The 17984-nt window shown below is 46.3% G+C and overlaps 1 protein-coding gene across 1 annotated transcript; it reads right to left on the bottom strand.

The window, feature by feature from the left end:
- Positions 1 to 312: 312 nt before the first annotated feature.
- Positions 313 to 3668, bottom strand: LOC119559620 (mucin-1-like). The gene is made up of 2 exons (XM_037872655.1): positions 3542 to 3668; positions 313 to 872 (listed from the first exon to the last, which is right to left on the bottom strand). The coding sequence occupies exons 1-2, from the start codon at positions 3666 to 3668 to the stop codon at positions 313 to 315; spliced, it is 687 nt and encodes a 228-aa protein (XP_037728583.1).
- Positions 3669 to 17984: the final 14316 nt, after the last annotated feature.

Genomic DNA, 17984 nt, shown 5'->3' on the forward strand with positions numbered 1-17984 from the left:
GTTTCTCGGCGAACACGGCCGCGGATATAGGGCTGTGCGGAAGATGGGCGGCCGGGTTGGCGGCCGGTATCTCCCGTCCAGGGCTTTTCCGTAGGTTTTTTAGTAGAGCCTGCAGCTCGTCCTTCCGGCGGTAAGCGATCCACCTGACCCCCATGTTTGTGGTCGTGGAATCACCCCGGGATGCGGTGAAAAACCTGTCCTCTTCCAGTCCGGCAGCTGCCGGATCTGGCTTTGATTCTGCGTCCTCTGACGTTTTCTTTCCCGAGTCACTGGGCATACGCGCGGTGGCGCTGGCGATGGCTCTGCTGGGGATCACTCGGTGAGCGCTCCTAGTGTCGTGACTGGGCGCTGGGCGCTACCAGGGGCGCACGGCAGGTACTGCTGACATGCGGCAGTGGCTGACCGATGTGGTTGCGGCTGGCGCTCCCGTTGCCCCGTGGACGGCGCTGCTGGCGGCGCGGTGGACGTAGCTGAGGGCGCGGTGGCCGCTCGTTGCGCGCTCCTGGTGGCGCTCGTAGCTTGGCTAGTGACCACGTATCCGGCGCGGTTGGCGCTGCTGAGGGCGCGGCTGGGCGCTGCTGTGGGCGCGGCTGATTGGGGCTCCTGATGGCGCTCGGTCGACACTGCTGTGGGTGCCGTTGGTACTGTTGATGGCACGGTCTTGCGCTCTGTGGGCGCGGCTGATTGGCGCTCCTGATGGCGCTCGGTGAGGCGCTCGTTGGGCGCTCCTGATGAACACGTGGGTGCCGCTGGTGGTGCACTGACGCCGCTCGCTGGGCGCTCGTTGGGCGCTGCTGGGCCGCTCTGTGGGCGCTGTTCGGGGCGCGGTATGCGCTTGACGGCTTCATGGGAGGCCACGTGGCTATGTGGCGCTCCGGGAGTGGGTTGGCGTTGGCGGGCGCAGCGTTACGGGATCCCCTACTCTAACTATTCCTGCGGTCTTCTATCTTTCTCTTAATCTCGTCTACTGGACATGGGTATTTAGGCCATGCGGTTGGTGGTAAAAACCCAACTCTCCTGAAGGATATCTAGTCGTCCTTATTCGTCCCGTAAAGACCTTTTCCATAGGCTGGGATAAAACACATTCCGGCCAGGGTCCTCTACAGTTAAATTTGTAGAAAAATATAGGAACGAAACTGGACGGGGAGTTGCCGCGGGGATTTGCGGGGAAAAGAGGCCAGAGTACACGGCACCCGAAAGGTATAGTGGAGGGCGGGGCTGCTCCCGGCGAAAATACTAGCGAAACGAGCAGCGTGGCCGATCCCTAAGAAAATACCAACAAAACCGAACGGCGGGGCCGATCCCGGATAAAAAAATACCAACAAAGCTGAACGGCGTGGCCGTTCCCCCTGGATGTGCGACCCACAAGCTACTTGGGTAGGGGGTAGGGATCCGAGGGGAGGATGGCCGGAGGCGACCCTTCCCTGTGCTCTCTGTGGTCGATCGAGTGGTCGTTTGCACTGAGAAATCGTCTCTGGCGCAACACGATTTCCGACCGGCACAGATCAGTGCACGTGGCTCGCGACTACCTAAACCATGTTTGGGGCGGGGTTCCCAGGAGAGGGTGGCCAGAGGCGATCCTTTCCTATGCTCCTTGTGGGCGATCGGGTGGTCGTTTGCACCGAGCAAGCTTCTCTAATGCAAAACGATTCCCGACCGGCACAAATCACTGCACGTGGGTTCCCGAAAAATGCACAAATTCACGCGGACACATACTTCTTCATTCTCTTTTATCCGTTTCCCAACACAGTTTCTTATCGATCCTCCGCCTATCGATATCGGCACTGTCAGCTGTTGGCCCTCGGTTGACCAACACTGGGTGGTTTTCCAGCCCTGGTGCGCGCGATATTTAAATCTGATAAGCTTAGCTTCTAGTTTGAACTTAAATAAATTGCCTTCGTGGCGTAACGACTTATGGCTAACTTATGCTTATAACTTATAAATAAATGGCCGTCGTGCCGTAATATCCAATTGTATGCCTTCGTGGCGGAAAGAAAAAAAGTGGCGAAATGTGGAGGGTGTGTTTCACGCATCCTCACAATCGGAAGTATCTCTTGGGTATCTTCGTCAAATAGCCGAAAAGATTATGGTTGGGTGGGTAGAGAAAGCAAGTGTCGAATATCAGCTAAGACCTTGTGAAACGTTAGCCTGTCAGTAGTATATTTAAATTTTGGTCTCTTTTTTTTTCTTTTCTTTTCAATGGCACACAGACCCACCCCATCGCCGAAAGAGCTAAGGCACTAGAGGATTCCACCCGCCGTTCTCATAACTGGATAGAAGGAAGAGATCGCTAATCACAACTTATATTGTGTATCGCGTACTGACAACACTTTTATTTGTCGCAAAATAGCAGCTCCTCATCCTGAGGCAACCATCACATTCCGTTAATCGTTGCTCTAACTGAACCGGGAAATATTTTTTAGTTCATCTATGATGTTTTGTTTTCTATTACTTGGAGTGTTTTGAATTACATTATATTTGGAAATTGGTTCACATTTTAAATTTTTTATACAAATCAGTTGATCGGTATTGGTTGTGTTGAGTAATCGAACAAATGTATTCTGTTTTGATGTTATAGAATTGGCAACGTAAATACCAGGTTGAATCTCCTTATTTGGTATTAATATAGTATTAGTATCGGACATTATTTTGGTTTTTCGTACTACTTGAGATTTGGCTGGTAGAAGTATTGTATTATTACCGGAAGTATATGTTTTTGGAATATAAATGTGAATGTCTATATTATTTGGTCTTATTATAAACCAATCCTCTGTAGGTTTAAGATCTGTTGGGCAGTTTAATAAGTGTTCGTAACCACGGTTACTCGGATCGATCAAACCAATGTTCGTAACCACGGTTACTCGGATCGATCAAACCAATGTTCGTAACCAAAGGTACTCTGTTCGATCTAGCCAAGTTGCGGTGCAGGGGTCAACAACACACGAGCAAACAAGAACACACGATCAACGCAACTTATACGGAGCAGCGACCAGGCGTACAGTAGCAGCACAATATTGTGACGACGCCACAGGTATGACACAATCGACCGAGACTCAGCAGAAACTACCCAACAAGTAGCGTTGCTGCTGACACTGCAGCCTAGGTGACCAGCCCACAGACCCAAGACCAAACTAGGTCAACGCAAGCACCAACGCTGATGTCGTACGGAGCAGAGAATTTAGACACCCGTTTCCGGGTTAGAATAGTATTTAAGCCCTTATCTACAACCCAATAAAGTCAGTTACAAATCTAAACACTCACAAGTCTTATTACTTCTCTCACGTAAAAGACTCTTGTCAACTCACCCTAACACAGCTCATCGATCGCCTGTGGTCCGGCACCATACTACTCTAGCTATCTGTGTCGCGACGCGAATCGTCCTGTGTGCTCTCTAGTGTCCCCGTGCTAGCGACAGGTATGTCAGTATCCTCCTTGTCCCGCGGCGTGACCTCAACACACTGTTGAACCCCGGTTATACGAGTATCCGGTACCTCTCCTCACACAGTCCATATCGCCCGTGGTCCGACACCGTGATACCCACAATCACCCGTGTCGCGACGCGATCCGACTGCAATAAAACAGCGTCCCCGTGCCAGCGACGAGCGTCTATACCCCGCCTCGTCCCGCGGAGTGACCCGACCTTGCCCATCGAACTTAGGCAAGAACATTGGTGACCCCGACGTGATCCTTTACCAACAAAGGATCACACTTCAGCATTCGCCTTCCACATAGGCAAGGCACACCGGTTTGCACAGGTAAGACTTGTTTACACAATCACCTGTCAAGCCTATCTTAAGAACCGCAGTAGCCGACTTACTGAAGATCTGCACTATGTCGACTTCATTCATCGAGCAGACAAACCAAACCAGAATCGATTTACACAATCGGTTGATAGACGATCAAAACGAGCTGCAAGGAAAAATACAACAGCTTATTAAGAACTATGGAAAAGATTCTGCCGACCGGCGCCTCCGAGAAGGCTATTATGCCGGCAGGTTAGAACAACTAACGGAGCTCTGGCAACAATTTTGTGATCTGGATGAAGAGGTCCAGCAAGCGGCACTACCCACGGGAAGTGAATACTCCTCACGACTAACCGCACTTAAGGAGCTGGTCGAGAAGTATCAAAAGGTTTTCCTTGACAATATACCGACTGGAAGCGTTCCACCAAAGGCCCCCAGACGCACGTCAGCCAACATCAAGATCACAACAGGAGAGCAAGTAAAGGGAAGCTCCACAATTGAAACGGTAATTCGACAATTGCAGAGAAGATGCAACGAATTGGAATCATCATTAACATTAGCCTCAAACGCTCCAACCGTCACCCCAGCTCTACAAAGACACTTGGATCTCCATTGGGCATTACTGAGGCAAGCCCACGATGAATTGGATAGCACACCCGGAGCCGCTGCTCGGGCAGAAGCAGAGCTAGCCCAATTCCACACGTTATATGAGGAATACGAAATGAATTTACTTCGAGAAAACGATGCGCCCATGAGCCTAAACTTGGCACTACCGCCGATTAGCATTCCGGAATTCAATGGCGAGTATCTAGACTGGCCACGGTTCCATGATCTCTTTGTGGAATTGGTACATAACAAACCATATTCGGCCAGTCAAAAACTACATATTCTACAGAGTTCGCTTCGTGGTGAAGCGAGGAGCGTCTTGACAGACACAGCCTTCTCCCAGGGTGGCTATGACGACACCTGGTTGCGTTTAAAGGCCAGGTATCAGAACGGAAAAATACTAGTATTCGCCGCCATAGCAAAAATCGTTGACTACAAGCCTATAGATGGCTCCTCACGCCAACTCAGAGCCTTACATGACACGATCAAGAATTCAATGAGCACTCTTAAAAACCTGGAAATCTGCACAAAGAGCTGGGATCCAATTATAGGGTTCTTAGTGCGGCGGAAACTAGATCAGTATACGTTAGCCGCTCTCGAAGACTCAGCCAACTCACCGACAGAAGTGCCGTTGCTGGAAAGTGTTTTAGCCTTTCTAGAACGGCGATCCGGCATTTTGGAAACATTAGACGCTCAACCCAAACCTTTGGTATCACGAGATAACATTTGTAAAATTTGCAACATAGCCACACACCGGCCATTATCCTGCAATATGTTTCGAAGAATGAACCCGGAAGAACGTCGGCAGGCAATGACGAAGATTGCAGGCTGTGCTAATTGTCTATCAAACTACCATAAGACAAACAGCTGCCCGTCGCCAATGACCTGTCGTTTCTGCCGTCAACGGCATCATTCCATGTTACACAAACATCCAGATTCCACGGCGCCGGTTGTTGCCATTGCTACCCGAGATCAACCGTTGCAAGCAATGAATGGGTCAGGTCCAAATCAGCAAAAACCAAGTATTAACGAGGTGTCTGCGTTGGCCCGCGGTTAACAGCCAAACACGTACGTATTACTCGCTACAGCTATTGTGGCACTACAAGGACAAACCGCAAGGCGAGAACAATGTCGCGCAGTCATCGACCTTGGCTCTCAGCTAAATCTCATGTCTAGAAGGATGGCAGATCAACTTGGTCTCCCCACCTTCAGCACTTCACAAGGTATCCTAGGAATTGGACACACGGCGCAGGGATCTTCGTCATCGGCACGTGTACGGCTGTCATCGTTGAGGTCGAATTTTCAGAAGGAGATTGAAGTGTTTATCCTACCACAACTGACGAAAAACCTACCGTCGGAATCCATAGATGAAGGACTCAGTATTCCGAGCACTGTAGTAGTGGCAGACCCGGAATTCGGTCAACCCGGAAGCATAGACTTGCTTCTGGGAGCCGAGGTGTATTCTCGATTAATAAGACCCAGACTTATCGATTTGGGGGATGACAAGCCAACGCTACAGGAAACCGCTCTTGGGTGGATTGTGTTCGGCGGAGTGAGACGACGAGTGCCAGCAGCCATGGCAGGAAATGTCATGACAATAACCCGGGAAGACCCACTACCAGCCCGAGAAAAATTTTGGAAGCTAGACACGCTTAATACCGAGGTACCAGCAATGACAGTCCAAGAGAGGCTTTGTGAAGAACACTTTGTATCCAACGTCCAATTCTGCCCGGATCAACGACTAATGGTAAGATTGCCGTTCGCAGAAAATCCAAGGGAACTAGGAAAAACATTAGCCCTGGCTCAACGGAGATTTTTCAGCATAGAACGTCGTTTGGAACGGGATCCAGCAATGCGAGAAGGATACGTGAGTTTTATGGATGAAAGAGCCTTAACAACATTCTTAGGGTCGGGCCGACAGTTCAGAGTGATTTACTATCAATTTTGTTACGGTTCCGGACTCATCGGTTCGTGTTCACAGCAGACGTAGAGAAGATGTATCGACAAATCTGGGTGCATCCTCAGGACAGAGGCTATCAACTCATAGTATGGCGACGAAACCCAAAGGAAAAAATACGTTACTTCCATTTAAATACGGTGACCTACGGGACTGCATGTGCACCTTACTTAGCAACAAAATCTTTACAACATCTGGCACAGAGAGCGCCGACAAGCCAGCAGCTAGGCGCGATCGCCATTCAGCAAAATTTCTATGTCGACGACTGCTTATCGGGAGCCGACACACTGGAGGAGGCGATACGGAAACGAGATCAGATTTGTACAATTCTAGGGTCGGCGAAACTAAGGTTGAGGAAGTGGTGCGCAAATCACCCGGACTTACTTAAGGATATTCCAAAGGACGACCAGGCGTTGGACCTCGACTTCAGCAAGTTCTCGGATGCAACAATAAAAACACTAGGGATAGTGTGGAATCCTAAGGAGGATAAACTCCAAGGACGCGCGACGCCATACGAACAAGGGACGGTCACAAAACGAGTTGTGTGCTCTGAGTTAGCCAAAATATTTGATCCATTAGGTTTACTATGCCCCATAACGACAGCAGCAAAAATATTTATGCAGCAGCTATGGCAAAAATCGTTAGGCTGGGACACTGAATTGGACAAGGAAGATACAACGCACTGGCAAGCATTTCGAAGGGATAGTCAGGTATTAGCGACCATTGAGCTCGCCAGGCACCCGCTCCCAGAGGCAGACCCAGCAGCCATTCAACTGCATATATTTTCTGATGCGTCAGAAGTCGCTTATGGCACGGCTGCTTATCTTCGTACAAGTACATCGTCCGGTCCAATAGTAAGTAAACTGCTATGCGCAAAATCACGAGTGGCACCCCTAGCAAAACAAACATAACCTAGACTAGAATTATGTGCAGCGTCGCTAGGAGCTGAGCTAGCAGAAAGAATCAAAAGGGATCTACGGATAAGGATAGATGAAGTTCAATATTGGACGGACTCTACAATAGTGTTGGCATGGATAAACGCAACGGCGTCATCATTTCATACGTTCGTGGCAAACCGAATTGCTCGGATTCATGAGCTATCAAATCCGGAGCAATGGGGGCACGTAGCATCAGAAGACAACCCAGCAGACCTTGCGTCAAGAGGATGTTCAGCAACACAGCTTAAACAAAAGGAGTTGTGGTTTAATGGTCCACCATTTCTGGCAACAAAAAAGGAAGTCTGGAAGCAACAGACTAAGCATATGCTACACACGAAGGACCCAGAACAACGGACCACAACCAATCACGTCCTGAGTCTAATCAAAATCGAGGATTGGACCACGGAAGTCAATCATCACGGATCGTTTGATACACTGGTAGGAATAGCAGCCTGGATGTTACGTTTTGGAAACAATTGTCGATCAGACACTCAGAAAGAATCAGGACCAATAACGCCAGATCAACTTACAAAGGTGTTACAACGAATAGTGCGACAGATACAAGGAATAGCATTCCAGGCGACTATAACTCAGTTGCAGAAGAACGGTTGTGTGGCAGTATCAGATCCTTACCGGTCGTTAGACCCGTTTCTGGACAGTACCAAGGTGCTGCGAGTGGGAGGACGACTCCAAAATTCAAGTCTAGCATTCGATGAAAAACATCCTATGTTGCTGCCAGCAGGTCATGAAGTAACACGGCTCATATTTGAGAACAAGCATCGGCAGCTTAAGCATTGTGACCCTCAGGCACTGTTAGCTAACACTCGACAGCACTTCTGGACTATCAAGGGAAAACAACTTGCATTAACAACAGTACGACGCTGTATCACCTGCTGCCGAGCTCGGCCAAGGTTATTAAACCAGATCATGAGTCCGCTACCAACAGATCGGGTACGAATTACAAGACCATTTAATATCAGTGGGGTGGATTACTGTGGACCATTCATGGTGCATTACAAAATCCGAGGAAAGAAACCCCACAAGGTCTACTTAGCCATTTTTTGTTGTTTCGCCACCAAAGCAGTACACTTAGAAGTGGTCTCGGATCTAACCACCCAAGCGTTTTTGGCAGCACTTAAAAGATTCAATGGAAGGAGAGGAGTCGCAAGAAGCATCTATTGTGACAACGCCACGAATTTCGTCGGTGCAAAAAATGAGTTACAAGAGTTAAAAACTACGATATATTCGGATAAGGCTCGGGAAATAATTACGAAAACATGCTCGCAACTAGGAACAGAGTTCCATTTTATCCCACCACGGGCACCTCACTTTGGAGGATTATGGGAGGCGGCAGTAAAATCAGCAAAACATTTGTTGATCCGTACGGTGTCAACAGCAGATTTGACATACGAAGAATTAGAAACAGTCGTTATCGACATAGAGGCAATACTAAACTCACGGCCTCTCACTCCTATTTCTTCCAGCCCACGCGATCTGTCTGCATTGACTCCAGGACACTTCCTAATCGGAGGACCATTAACCGCATCTCCCGACATTCACAACAAGGAAGTTCGATCGGGGCTAGTGACACGATGGAAGCACGTGGACAAGGTCAGACAGGAGTTTTGGAAAAGATGGAGCCACGAGTACCTGCAGGAGTTACAGAACCGGTCAAAATGGACAAGAAAACAAAAGACGGTGGCCATAGGAGACCTTGTGGTAATAAAGGAGGACAACATCCCACCGTTGCAGTGGCCACTAGGGAGAGTAGTGGCAGTACACTCAGGAAGGGACGGTGCGATCCGAGTCGTCAACATCCAGACTTCAGCAGGAGAATGCACGAGAGCAATTCACCGGTTGGCGATTTTACCAATAGACACCCAAAAGGCATCCGAAGAAGTCACGGAAAGTATCCCCAAGATTATGTTCAAAATCATAGTTTGACTGGTCGTGGCCAACGCCGCCCAAGCCGTCCCAATCACGGCAGAACCTCCCGTAAGGGTGGGCCCATTACCCAACAATACAGGAACATATGTAGAATTAACAAATAGAATAGCACTGATGTCCGCAGAATGGACCATAATATCATATTTTGACCTACGGTTGTTAGCGCAGGAGATCACTGCATTTAAGAAGAACATAGAAGAATTATCAACATGGTGCCTTCGAGGCGGGGCTTGTCCAACAATAATACAGATGCTCGAACAAGAAGCCAGCGAGCTATATGATGGTCAACAACTATTCAATCATGGTCGACAACGGAGAGGAGCCCTGAGTCTGGTAGGAAATCTCGCCAACGGACTATTTGGAGTGTTAGACTCTCAGTATGCGCAGAATATGGAAGAAGTCATCCGCAAAATTCAGGCTAAGGAATTGTATAACACGCATCTACTCAAGAATCAGACGTCGATCCTAGATAGTACAATAAACGTGATGAGAACCAGTAATGATGAAATGGAACGCAGGTTGAGATACATGGAAACACACATCTCAGACCTCGAAAATACCATACGAACGGGGAACATGGCACAGATATCATCAGAGCTAACGCTAATAGCAGGGCATATTAAGAGGACACAAACAGCAGTCATCAACATCATAACCGGATTAAAAAGGGGAATAGTCAGCCCAGCTTTAATCTCCGTAAGTCAGTTACGAAATGAGCTCATAAACATTCAGGCCCATCTCCCCAAAGGGAGGCGTCTACCTGTTACGCATGAGACTATGCATGACATCTATCAAGTAATGGTCTCAGAGGTCCAGGAATTGGACGATACACTCATATTCCACACTAAAATACCATTAGTGGATGAAGAGGAGTACGACGTTTATCAGTTAACACCAATTCCAGTAGCCATCCAGGATCACATAATCGCAACGGAAACAGAAAGCAAGTATTTGGCGATCAGTGATCATCGAGACCGACATTTCGCAATAACTGCGGAGGAGCTGAGCCAATGCACTAAGATTGCAAAGGGACCAATGCTGTGCAACATAAAACAAACCACGTTGGGTCCAGCGCACGAGCAGTTTCAATGCGCCCTGGCAGCCATTCAAGCTGAACAAAAATCCAGCTGCAAACCAAGAAGGATCAACACAACGAGCATATGGTATCCCCTCGCTGCTCCAAATTCGTGGATTTTCGCTACGACACAGGAAATAACATTAACCTATGTTTGTGGGGAAGATCGAGGAAAAATACAAGTGCATGATAATGGGATCGTGAAAGTGAATGCGGACTGCATTGCAAGAAGTCAAATAGTAACATTACAGGGACTTCCAGCACTAAAGTCGACAATAGAGAGAAAACCTGCAACAATCGTTACACATTCATTCAAGAGGCCAATACAGGAGAATCCGCAAATCACCTTCAGGGAGAAGTGCACCAACTTCAAGAGCAACTAGAAAGAGGAGAGTCAGAGACAACACCGAACACGCAGGTGAACTACGTCAGACCAATATCCATTGCGGCAGGTCTAGTAATACTACTGCTAATAACAGCAATTGTGGTACTCATCAGAAAAGGTAAAAACACAAGAATGTTTCACCAAGAGAACGCCGCAGAACAGAACTTCAACGCTCCAATACCAATGAGTCGGGTAAAAACGCTGACGACCACGGAATAATAATGAAAAACATTTATATTCAAGAGTATATTTAAGTCAAGCAAAAAAAAAAAATGAGGGCGTAGCGTATCACTCATGACCCGAGTCACTATTGGAGTCATAACACATCTCCAAGGGATTGGCGTCCGGCACTGGAGGACCACGCAAGATAACGGCAAGCACAGCCAACCGAACAACAGCAAACCGATTGTTAGGAAGAATGATGAAGGAGCCGTCGTGGACCGTCACAGATCGATGAGGAGGATAACGCAGACCATCTATAATAGGACCACACGAAGTCCGGATCAAGACCGTACGGCGTTTACGACGTACATAAAATCCTGGGATACTATCCAGTAAGGACCAACAGGTGGGAACACACGTATAACGCATCGAACCATCAATGTCCAGAACGACTTCGCAATGATCCTCAAGCACCATTGCGACAAACTAAGACCCGTTGCACAAAACACCGCAGTTTTATAGACGGTTAATGAAACCTCAGCAAAAAAAAAAAAAAAGAGAACAGAGTTAATAGTAAAGTAAGCAATTTTATTAAACACTAACAAAGGCAGAACCAATATCGCATTCAACACCGGAGTCTGATTCATCATCCAAGGAGGGCCCACTCTAACGCCCACAAAAAGTCCAAAACTGTGGCTTCTAAAGTTTTGATGCTAGAATAAAAATGTTAACTGATATGTATTGTTCTCATCAATACTTCTTGGACGTTATACTTCTTGGACGTTGATGCACTATGGTCAGTACAAACAAGTGGCCCTACGACACCAAGCAATGCTTGTTACGCGAGCCCTTCACCGTTTACGGCGAGTAAACAAAATCGCGGACAAAGAAAAAGACAATATAACAATAGACAATTAAAACAAGGGAGAACGCTATAGTCGAGTACCTCGACTATCAGACACCCGTAACTCAGCTTAAGGGACCAAAGGGAAATGGAGATATGCAAGCAGCAAAGCGAGATTTAAATGCGCCACCTACCGGCGGAGGACAGATTTAAGCGTTGTGGGCGCTAGGGTAGGCGTGAAAAATTAATTATTCAACAGAATAAGTTAGCCGCGCACTTTGCTCTCTCTGAGCGCCAACAGTGCTTTTTTCTTTGCCGCTAAGTTCGGCCGGCAACTATTTACATACACACACATACACACGTAAAAACATTTCGCATTGTCTGGCTCTGACGTCATAGCTTTTTTTCTTGGGAGGTTTGTGGGCGTTAGAGTGGGCGTAGCAAAATTTTTTTTTTGTCTATCGATAGGTATTGACAAGACTAATACATTTCAGTTAAAATTTTCTATCTAGCATCAAAACTGTAGGAGCCACAGTTTTGGGCGGTTTGTGGGCGTTCGAGTGGGCGTGGCAGACTACTGAAACAAACTTGCGCTGCGTAAGAAGCTCAGGAATCTGCACGCCAAATCTCAATAGCCTAGCTCTCATAGTTTCCGAGATCTCAGCGTTCATCCGGACAGACGAACATGGCTAGATCGACTCGGCTAGTGATCCTGATCAGAATATATATACTTTATGGGGTTGGAAACGCTTCCTTCTGCCTGTTACATACTTTTCGACGAATCTAGTATACCCCTTTACTCTACGAGTAACGGGTATAAATATTGGTCAAAATACGAATAGACAAGATACATAAAGTAAAACTAATTAGTTACTAGGTAGGATAGTATTACTGATTTAAGGATAGGAAGTGAGTCGGTAGTATATATTAGGTGATATAGTCTATTATAATCATTGCAAAGTACTCTAAAAGGTTCATGCATTGCGTAATTAGAGGTACAGTGATTTAATACTAAAGCAATATAGTTTCTAGTGAATCTATTTTGCACATTAAAATGCAGGCGACCCAGTAACTCGGGACTCTCCACATCACAATGAATAAGATTTCTAATAAACGTAATACCAAGCATAGTTCTACGGTTAGCTAATGATGGTAAGTTAATTAGAAGTAGTCTACTAGAGTAGGATGGTAGTATTAAGCTGGTATCCCAGATAAGTCTCCATAGGGCAAATACTAAAAAGTTTTTTTTGCACAGACTCATTTCGATCAATATGCACCCCATATTGGGGACTCAAAACAGGAGCGCAGTACTCAAGAATTGGACGGACTAATGAAATAAACAAGGTCTTTGTGACATAGGGATCATCGAATTCCTTCGACCACATTTTGATAAATGCAAGCACGCCCCTGGCTTTATTTACCATAGTAGTAATGTGATCAGAAAATGGAAGTTTGGGATCCATATAGACTCCTAGGTCGTCAGCATGCGTTATCCTATCTAACACACAACCACTCAAAGTATAAGTTGAATAGTGAGGGCTGACACAAAAAAAGAGCATTAGTGTACGCATATAATCATTCAAATTTAATTCATTATCCATGCACCATGTTTGAAATGCAATAAGATCAGATTGTAAAGCAAAACTTTGTGCGGGGTCATTATATTGCAGGCACAACTTAACGTCATCTGCGTACATAAGTACACGTGACTTCGTTAAGACTAACGGAAGGTCATTTATAAATAATGTAAGCAGGAGCGGGCCAAGATGACTTCCTTGTGGTACACCGGACGTAACTCGGATTAGGGATGAAAAAGAGTTTTTAAAAATGACCCTTTGAGTCCTGTCATTCAAATAACTTACGATCCACCTAAGAAGATCACATGGAAACCCTAAAAGGTCCAATTTCCGGACTAGAATCGGGTGATTTACAGACTCAAACGCCTTACTGACAATTTTTTCTAAAACCACTTATCACAAATGAAGTAAACTCCAAAAGGTTGTTGTCGTTGACCTACGTTTTATAAATCCGTGTTGACAAGAGGAAATGAGGGACCTAAAACTGTGTTGTAAATAGGGCGTAATAATGTTCTCAAAGAGCTTCGGTATAGCTGATAGCTTTAAAATACCTCTGTAATTAAATGCGTTCAATTTACTCCCGTTTTTATGAAACGGGATAACAAACGACAACAAGGCGTTAAGCACGGTAAAATCAGACCGAGCACTTAAGTATCGGGAAAAGGCAGCGTGTGAACCGGAAGCTATAAACTTTTTGTAGAGCTTAGACTTTGCATTCTTAAGTCGTGCCAGCTCTTTGTTAAACCACGGAGGTTGGTTAGAAATTTTAGGATAATACGTAGGAACGCATGTATCAAAAACTGCGTTTAATACATTATAAAATATATTAACAGCTTCAGTTATATTAGTACATAAGTACAGATTTGACCAATCCGAGCAAGCTATAAGGCTATTAATGAGTGCAAAGTTTGCTCTACGAAAGCAGGGGATGCGTTTAGCTTACTTTTCAGATAGTTCAAGCACTTTTGTACCCGTGCCAATAGTCAGCTCTAGCGTTGGGTGATATGGGTCTTCAGGTAAAGTAATTGCAGAGGTTCTAGCTATGTAAACACAATCTGGACTGGAAACAAAGCATAGATCGAGTAATCGTCCAAAAAAATTTAAGACGTGATTTACCTGAGACAATGAAATATCAATCAAACCGTCAAGAAAATCATGCTGCGTTGAAGGTAACAACATATTTGATGTTTCGACGGTGGACCATGTCTCCTTAGGTATATTAAAGTCACCTCAAACCATTAACTGATCCCTATCTGATAGTTTATTTGAAATAAACTAAATATTGGGAACTCAGATGACGGCGGAATATATGAACAATGTTCAATGTTCAAAGTTCATTGAACATTTTATGTATATACAAGGTGAGTTCCAAAGTTAACAGGACTTTAAAAAAAAAGAGAGAACAAATAGTCTCCTTCTGCTTTAATACAGCGTTTTGCACAGTCCAAAAGCATGTCGAACGAGTGTTTTAGCTCGTTGCCCGGTATGGCCGCCAGTATGCCGGTGCAAGCCTTTTGAATGGCCTCTACGTCTGCATAACGCTTTCCCTTCATCGGCAAATGCATTTTTCCGAAAAGGTAGAAGTCGCACGGTGCCATATCAGGTGAATACGGGGAGTGGTTGATGGTTAAAATGTGATTTTTGGTCAAATAGTCGGACACAAGCGTCGATCGATGAGACGGCGCATTATCGTGCAATAAACGCCAACTTCCATCTTCGCGATATTCGGGCCGAACACGTCGAATACGGCGCACCAAACGCTTCAAAACTCCAAGGTAGAATACCGCATTAACGTTTTGGCCGGGTGGAACAAATTCTTTGTGGACAATACCCTTGGAATCATAAAAACAAATAAGCATTGTCTTCACTTTTGACTACTCCAGGCTCGATTTTTTGGGTTTCGGCTCGTCCGTCATTTATGTCCTCACGACCACTTTGAAAATGTTGAAACCACTCCTGCACTCTGCTACGGGATAGGCAATCATCGCCATAAACTTGTTTCATCAATTGAAACGTTTCGGTAAAAGTTTTACCAATTTTAAAACAAAATTTAATGTTGGCTCTTTGTTCGAAGCTCAATTTCGCACCGATGACAAAAACATACTGACACTTAAAACGCAATAACCTCACTTCCAATGGATGAAATGTGATGAAATTTTTACTGGAAATCGATAAAAGATAGCAGATTCTAACGCACCAGTTGACATATAGATGGCGCCACTAGAGGGCGCTAGATTCAAAAAGTCCTGTTTACTTTGGAACTCACCTTGTAGAAATACCTGGAAGGGATAGTTTTATAAACACAGAAATTCAATGTCATACATTTCGTCGGACGTTATTACTTCAGACGTTAACTCTGAGTCAACTGCAATTAAAACTCCACCTCCACGTCGGGACGGACGATCAAGCCTGTAAGTTAGTTACTTGGAAAAACTTCGGAAGTAAGAATTTCCGGTTTTAACCAGGTTTTGTTAACACAATAACATGGGAAGACAAGGAAAAACTATAAGTGTACAATTTGGTCAACTTACTTTGTAAACCTCTTGTATTCTGATAGGAAAGCTGAAGAAAAGAATCTAGTTTTTTGAGATAGATGAGGATGTAGATGTGGACGGCTCTTTAAAAGGATTTTCAACTTCCTTTGAACGAATTTTCCTTTTTTTTAGCTTCGTACTCTTTAACAAAAAAGGCTACAGGCCAAAAATTGGCTGAGCACATAGTTGCATTATGACCACAGGGAACACCGATATTAAATTATGATACTTCCCTAGCATATGGAAAGTTAAATCGTTCAATCTTTAGATCATCAATCTGAACTTTGTTTCGGATACAGGCCGTAATGTCCAGGGATGAAAGGTCAGGAGTCAGCCTAGAAACAAAAATTTTTTTTCCGCTGCGGTACACATGTGACTGTTTTAGGTATCACGCATGTGACAGATTTTGGTACTACGGCATTTATGGCTGCACTTCCAATTATTATTATTGTATTATTTATTACAGGCGTCTCATGCGGCAAAATCTCGCGTCCTTTGCATTCGGAAACCGAATCTTTTTTAGCCTTAGACCTCAGTACCATTGGTGCAGCAGCTGAGATCGACTGCTGTGCTGCAACCATGGGTTGTCTATCGGCCGCGATCTTTTTACGCTTAGGAGAATCGGGCTCAGATAGCATACGGCTAGTGAGCTGCGACTCAAGGGCCACAAGCAGATCCGTATTTTTACGGCTGTTCCGGATTAATTCCGTAACAGTGCTTTTTGTAAGCCGCATTATAGAGAGTGCCAGGGTTTCATTAGCAATGCATTCATCACAATAGTAGCGCAAGCCACTTCTCATGTTGATTGCATCGCGTACCAGGCCCGAATAGCCAAGGCATTTTGCATGAAAAATATTCTCGCACGAAGGGCACGTTATGCTCTGTTGACCAGCCGAAATCAACGACTTGCATTTTCTTAAATTGCAGACAGCCATTATCGCGATATTCCGAACCACAGTGCAAAGGGAATAAAGCCACGCAAGTAAAAGAGAGAGTTAGAGAGCGGGAGAGAGTGAGCAGAAGTGAGTAAGCTGGGGGAGCGTAAGTTTTTGATGTTCCATCACGGAGTTCTCTGGCCGGGGTAAAACCCCAATCGGGGCCAAGGAACCTATACAAGAAATTTATATAGAAGGGTGGAACCTGTAATAGGAATTTGTATGGGAGGAGGCAGAACGAGGTACTGAGAGGGCGATCGTACTGCTTGGTGGGGAACTTGGGGGTGGGTCCCGCTGAGAACGCTCTCTGGTGGCAGAGCGGGGTACAGAGAGGTAGATCGCACTGCTTGGTGGTGAACTTGGATGACTCGGACTGGGAGGTGGCAGCACGAGGTACTGAGAGGGCGATAGCACTGCTTGGTGGGGAACTTGGGGTGTCCCGCTAAGAACGCCCTCTGGTGGCAGAGCGAGGTACTGAGAGGGCGATCGCACTGCTTGGTAGTGAACTTGGATGACTCCGACTGGTGTTAGTTACGGGGACTCCGCCGGGCGTGAACGGAGGGGTTTATCTACTCCGGGTGAACTGGAAGTCTACGGGGGGTCCTACACTCCGGATGTTCTCGGAGTCTACGAGGTTTCTACACTCCGAATATTCTCGGAGACTAAGAGGATTCTGCACTCCGGATATTCTCGGGATTCTATACTCCGGATGTTCTCGGAGTCTGCGAGGATTCTACACTCCGGATATTCTCGGAGACTACAGGGAGTCTATACTCCGGATGTTATCAAAGTTTACGAGGATTCTACACTCCGGATATTCTCGGAGACTACGAGGCCTCTACGGTGGGAGCTCTCGGCCGAGAGGCGCCGCGTGGATGCGAAACCAAACACGCGCCGTTGATCTGGGTCGAGAAAGGGTAGGAGAAGGAGGAGGGGGTGTAGGGGTAGAAATAACACACGGGGTTTTTTAAGTTTCAGGTTTGTATTCGCCCTGGCTGCTGCCTTCACAATGGGCATGCTTGCTTGCGTGTATTTTGGTGCGCTGGTCGGTGTTGCGCAGATCGACAAGAGCCTAAAACACTAAACGAAAAGGTGCGGCGTCGGGCGCGGGCTCGGAGACGCAAGGCGGACTTGAGTCCCAGGCGGATCGGCGCGTATCTTGTCACGTGTGGGTCGGTAGTGGCGTGCCGTAGGGATGCTCGGACACACGTCCACACGTCCAAAACGGAAGAGGCCGAGCTTAGGAATCAGAGATCGCACTTCAGTCGAGCGTCACGCTCG

This window comes from Drosophila subpulchrella, unplaced genomic scaffold (genome assembly GCF_014743375.2).
Source record: "Drosophila subpulchrella strain 33 F10 #4 breed RU33 unplaced genomic scaffold, RU_Dsub_v1.1 Primary Assembly Seq26, whole genome shotgun sequence".
Classification (NCBI taxonomy): domain Eukaryota; kingdom Metazoa; phylum Arthropoda; class Insecta; order Diptera; family Drosophilidae; genus Drosophila; species Drosophila subpulchrella.

Coding starts and splice junctions, on each gene's coding strand:
- LOC119559620 (XM_037872655.1), bottom strand. CDS start 3,668: ATGTTCTTGCCTAAGTTCGATGGGCAAGGTCGGGTCACTCCGCGGGAC. Junction 873..3,541: donor GCGTCGCGACACGGGTGATT/GTGGGTATCACG, acceptor CCACTCCCGGAG/CGCCACATAGCCACGTGGCC.